The sequence below is a fragment of the Meles meles genome, chromosome 7 (genome assembly GCF_922984935.1).
Source record: "Meles meles chromosome 7, mMelMel3.1 paternal haplotype, whole genome shotgun sequence".
In the NCBI taxonomy this organism is placed as follows: Eukaryota; Metazoa; Chordata; class Mammalia; order Carnivora; family Mustelidae; genus Meles; species Meles meles.
Window position 1 is genome coordinate 96,331,565 of NC_060072.1, and position 6,016 is coordinate 96,337,580.

Below are 6,016 nucleotides of genomic sequence, written 5' to 3' on the forward strand. Positions count from 1 at the left end.
GGGCGAGCCGGGCTGGTCCATGTAACCCCAACCGAGCCGCGGGGGGGGGGGGTAGTGGTGGTAGTGATGAAGTAAGGAAAAGGAAAGCGAGTACAAGTACTGTTTGATCTGAGTTGGTCCCCTATGATGAGCTAAGAACCACAGCGCTATAAATTTTCTGCTAAGATAATAGGGATCAAAGCCCGATTAGAGGTAAATTTGCAAACATTCACCCCCCGCCTAGTCAAGTGGATTATTCCAAAGTCTCAAAGGTTAGTTAGAAAACTTAGGCTTTATTTGGGAGGAAGTGGAGAGTTGAGCTACGGGCTAGAGTGGTCTTCCAAGCTAGAGATATAGTTTTAAAGCTTGCGAAGCGAGCGGGCTCCTAAAAGGAAAAGAAGAACAATAAATATTCATTGGTAAGTTGAGGATCTCCTCTGGACTCTGCTGAGATGAGTGTATTTTGCTGATGACAAAAGAAGATAGGGCTCAGACGAATAATAATCCGAATCATTAAGCATTTGAATAGAAGGAATCAATTTCTGGGATATGAAGAGAGTTTTAAGAGATTTGCTGAAGATGAAAGAATACACGAGAAAAAAGTGAAAAGACGCACACAAAAAAGGAAAATAAAGAAGACTATAAAACTAGGGGTAAAGGCAGAAAGATACCATTTGAAGAGTGTTTCTGATCTGGTCTAACTAAATTAAAACTCTGAGGATCAAAGCCTCTCCCTCCTACAGCCCCCTACCCGTACTTCTGCATTTGCTCTGGGCACCAGATTTCCTGTTTTGACCTTAGGGAGCTCTCCTTTGGCTTAAGTACCAGCTGCCTGGAGGCCCCTCTGGGTATGTCTGGCAGAACTGCTAAACTATTTAAATTTTCTAGGTTCTAGGCTCACCCTACCCCTTGTTTAGATTGGGAGCTCACTGGCCCAGGGCCTCCCAAAGAGATCCGTCATACCAGAATGAACACAAAACCCAGCTGGTGGATGTAGACAAGTTTATGTGGCTTTACTGAACAGTTCAAATCTCACCAGTCACTTTTCTCAGAGCTACTTCCCCACCCAAGTCCCTGGGGCAAGCATCCCTGAGATAAGTTGGCTACACTCTTCCATTAACTTCTCCCATTTTTTTTTTTTTTTTTTTTTTTTTTGGTACAATTGCAACCTGGTATGGGGCTCATGCCTCCATTTTCTCTCTCCCTGCCCTCAGCCCCTTCTCCCAACCCTTGGAATGCCTTATCTCCATCTGCCTCCTGTGAGGAGTACCCCCTGCTTCCCTGCTCCGGCATAAACCTAGGGCCATAATAAACTTGACTGGCAGCAGGGTGAAGGCCAGAAGCTGAAAGGTCTTGGTTCCCTGTGCTCACCACACTGGGTTGGGAGAGTAAGGTATAGGGTGATACCTTTTTTCCCTTCCCTACCTCTCCTGCTGTGCCCCAAAACTCAGACACAGCCACGTTCACTCACATTCATACCATTCATACGCACAATCATACACACAGCGGCGAAGAGAGGTGGGATGGGGAGGAAGGGAAGTTTGCACAAACCAGCTCATGAATGCAACTTGAAAGATTTCACACAGCAAAAGGAAAAAAAAAAAAAACACACATAAATTAAAAAATAAAGAAGTATATGTCCCTCCCCCAGTCTCTTTCTTCGTCCAGGGGTTGGCTCAGCCCCTCTGAGTAAACCCAGAAGCTTCCTACTCCCTCTAGCCAACTGGAGTTTTCACAGGGCCTGGGTCTTCAGTTCAACAGGTTCCCCAGTGCCCTCTGGTTGTCCATTGGAGTCACTGGGCCTGGCGCCCTTGAGAATAGACAGTCTCTCAGAAACACTCTTGAGCCGAGGAAAGAGGAGAAAGTCGTAGAGGAGACTGCCTAGTCCCCCTCCAATGATTGGGCCCACCCAGTATACCTGTAGGAAAAGGAGAAGAAAACAAACATCTGTACTTGGCACGGGGCAGTATTTAAGCAGAAACCAGTGTTTGTTTTTAAATTCTAAATTGCTCTACTGCTTGTACCTCAAAACTTACCTTTTCTTTTCTGACTCACCAAATTAGTCCTTTATCCCACATATGTATTCTATTTCTTGTTACCAGTTTTCACTAGTTTATAGATTGCTTTGGAAAAAAAAGTGTTTGATTGTGGTAAAACACATGACATAAAATTTACCACCTTAACCAATGCTAAGTGTACAGTATAGATGTATGTTAAGTATATCATATTGTTGTGCAACAAACCTCTAGAACTCCTTCATCTGGTCAACCTGAATCTCTGTACCCATTAAACAACAGCTCCCCATTGCCCCTTCTCCTGAACCCCCATCAAGTACCCTTGTACTTTGTTTCAGTGAATTTGACTACTCTAGACACTTCACATAAGAGGAGTTATACAGTATTTGTCATTTGGTGACAGTGTATTTCATGTAGCATAATGTCCTCAAGGTCCTCCCATGTTGTAGCCTTTGACAGGACTTCCTTCTTTTTTTTTTTTTTTTAAGATTTTATTTATTTATTTGACAGAGAGAGAGAGATCACAAGTAGGCAGAGAGGCAGGTAGAGAGACAGGAGGAAGCAGGCTCCCTGCTGAGCAGAGAGCCCCATGCGGGGCTCGATCCCAGGACCCTGAGATCATGACCTGAGCTGAAGGCAGAGGCTTAACCCACTGAGCCACCAAGGCTCCCCAGACTTCCTTCTTTGTAAGGCTGAATACTATTCCGGTGCATGTGGAGACTACCTTTTCTTTATCCACTCACTTGTGAGGACACGTGGGATGCTTCCACCTTTTGGCTTCTGTGAATAATGCTACCGTGAAAATAGGGATATAGCTTTGAAAAAATTTTTAATTCTTTCTGTATGCTTGGCTGGCATATGGCTAAATAACACAGACATAGCCAATTTTTATTGAGGTCTTAGTCCAGACCAGGTTCTGTGCTAAATATTTCACACATACAATGTTCACCCTTACTTCTCCTCACACCCCCCATTTTATGGTAAGGAAACTGGGGCAAAGAATGACAGAGTCATTTGCCATGGTCACACCCTGGGCCAATAATATGCTAGAACTGGGCTGAGGTGCAGGCCCATCTGTACTCATACATATCCTGAGCCCTGAGAGGAGCAGGTTTTGACTTCCTGTTCAGTTGTCTATCCTCATAGTGCTAGTTTTATTTATTTTTTTAAAGATCTTATTTATTTATTTGACAGAGAGAGAGAGATCACAAGTAGGCAGAGAGGCAGGCACAGGGAGAGGGGGAAGCAGGCTCCCTGCTGAGCAGAGAGCCTGATGTGGGGCTTGATCCCAGGACCCTGAGATCATGACCTGAGCCGAAGGCAGAGGCTTAACCCACTGAGCTACCCAGGTGCCCCCTCATAGTGCTAGCTTTAGAATCCTGTCGATACTTAGTAAAAAATCCCTGACCAACCAGCCAGTGAAGGAACAACATAAGCAAGAGCTTCTCTTTCTAGCAAATTAATGAATTTTGCTCACAGAGGCATGCCAGATTCTGCGACAGCCCCTTTAGCTGAGTGCTAGTAAAGCAGTTAACATATCCAGATGGAAAGCAGGAACCAAACATGGAGCCTGCAGCCCGCACCCATACAGGAGGGCTTCGGGATCTTGGCCCTCTCCCCTCACTCACCCAGTGGTTGGTGAAGTTTCTGGTGAGAATGGCAGGAGCAAAGGAGCGGGCAGGGTTCATGCCTGCACCAGTATAATAGATCTGCAAAAGACATGGTCATAACTGAGACACTTTCCCCTACTTCACCCCAGCTTCTCTTCCCACAACCCACATGCCCCCAAGTGCTGGCACCTTGCCCCCAGCCAGCAGCAAGAAGGGAAGGATGAACTGAGGGTGGGCGTTCCACAATGGAGTAAAGGCATTATAGATCCCTAGACAAAGCCCACATCTACCCCTGATGCATACACTTCCATCTTGGGGTCAAGAGGGACCAGATATAGAGATCACAAAAGAGGACTAGAACAGGGGCGGCTCCTCTGTGCCAACCAAAACAGAGTGAGGAGGACTATGTTCATGTTTGACCATGAGCTGGGCAGAAAAAAACTTTAAAAGTTGGGGAAGGTCGAAGGGCCGTAGAATCCTTAAACAAGAAGTTTCTCTCCTCTCCTGCTTACCCCAAAGAGGTGCCCCAGGGTGAGGGAGAAGCCAACAGCCAGGGCTACAGATCCCAGGCGGCCATTGCGCCTCTCGTCGTATGTGGCAAAGATGCAGAGCACAAACTGGAGCGTCAGGAAGATCTCCACCGTGGTGGCCTGGCCCACACTCACCCCAGGGTGCAACTGGGCAGAAGAAGAAGAAAGGAGGCAACTCATTAAGGTTGTCCCAATGTTACCTCCTCAGGGCTTCCCATACAGCAAGCCCTGTATGGCATCATTTCCCCGGAGAAGGAGGATGATACTAACCCCCTTCATAGTAATTGTATTTGTTTCTTAATTTTTCCCAATAATACTCCTACATGGTAGAAAGAATAGTACCCTCTTAGGCAGATCAGGAAGCTGAGGGCCCCATCAGGTAAAATAATTTTCCTCAATAACCTGAAAGGAGTTGGAAAGAAAGCTGAAACCAGAACTCGGGTCTCTTGAGTCAGTCCAGGCCTTTATGCCTTCCTTACTCCTCCAAACTACATTTGACACACCTGTGTGCGCATGTGAGCATACACTCCCCCCCCCCACTCCCCCATCCCCACAATGTCCCAGACCCCTGAGGAACTGATCGGCTTCCGCCAGGCATGGAGTCAGGATACGAGGTTCGTCCAGCCCCACTTAGCTGACCATTACCGTATTAAGTGCTAGGTTTCCTCGGATGGCAGGCGGGGTGACACTGTACAGCACGGCGGCCCCAGCCACGGCTCCCAGGAGTTGGGCTGCCATATAGCAGAAGGCCCGGAGCAGAGACATCTGGGAACCCACAAGGAAGGCAAAAGTGACCGCAGGATTGACATGGGCTCCGCTGATGTGGCCCACAGCCTGCACCAGCGTAGCCAGGGCCAGGCCAAAGGCCAGAGCCACCTGCAGGACATGCAGGGGTCCGGGGGTCCAACGCAGTGATGCCCCCAGTCCAAAAAAGACATAGAAGAGGGTGGCAAAGAACTCAGCAAATATGGCCCTCCAGAAGGAGGCTGACCTCAGTTCCCACATGGCAGGGGGGATGGGCACAATGCCTGGGTCCCTGATATCCCCCTGGCCTGATCTGGGTGGACAGTCCCCTTTATAGAGGACTCCTAATCCCTGGGAGGGGCAGGCTGAAGTGGCTGGTCCAGCCTCTTAACCCCTTCCGAGCTGCAGAGGGCTGGACCCACTCTTACGCATCTGATAAAGCTGCTGGATTTTCCCCTCCCTCTTCCAAGAGAGATGAGCAGAGCCGTGGGTGGGTGTTAGGGTAGGGGTAGAGCCAGGGCTAGAGAGACTCTGAGAGAAAAGGATCAAGAACAGGGGGACCGTCAAAGTCCGTTTTTCTCTTTGTGTCAAAGTTGGGGTTCATGGTCCTGATCGAAATCTATATTAGAACATTCCTCAGTTCTGCTTGGAAGATCAGTCAAATTGAGTTCACTTCACAGGGTATGAGACTGTGCTCCTAGGGGCCTTCAGTCTCCTCTGAGTCGGCCAGGGGTAAGGGTGGGGGTGGGGGGTCAGGAGTGGGGTCCAGCAGGGAAGTTGGATAACTGAAGAGAATTCTTTAGTTCTCTGGGATTAGAGGGCCTTTTCCCATTGGTTGGTTTGGTCTGGAATCTGTGGACCCTGCAGCTCTAGGACAGAATAGTTCTGCTGTGTCTGTTTTTCTCCAAACCCAGGTTCCCTACCCCCAATCCATGCCAGCACCTCCCTTTCCAAACCTTCAGCCTGGCCTTGTAAACCACAAAGATAAGAGGAAGAATCTATCTTCCATGGATAGGGTGGGGGTGGGCTCGGGGACTGGGGAGGAGAAAAGGGCTTAGTAATTAAATTTCAGAATCAGCTTATCCTTTATCTTTCCTAACTCTCAAAGTCCTAGGAGGAAATACTCAAAAGAAAGAAA

General features: G+C 48.1%; 1 protein-coding gene across 1 annotated transcript; it reads right to left on the reverse strand.

Moving 5' to 3' along the window:
• Positions 1-293: 293 nt before the first annotated feature.
• On the reverse strand, positions 294-5,368 carry LOC123946641 (major intrinsic protein of lens fiber). The gene is made up of 4 exons (XM_046012244.1): positions 4,780-5,368; positions 4,117-4,281; positions 3,623-3,703; positions 294-1,897 (listed from the first exon to the last, which is right to left on the reverse strand). The coding sequence occupies exons 1-4, from the start codon at positions 5,137-5,139 to the stop codon at positions 1,712-1,714; spliced, it is 792 nt and encodes a 263-aa protein (XP_045868200.1). The 5' UTR covers positions 5,140-5,368; the 3' UTR covers positions 294-1,711.
• Positions 5,369-6,016: the final 648 nt, after the last annotated feature.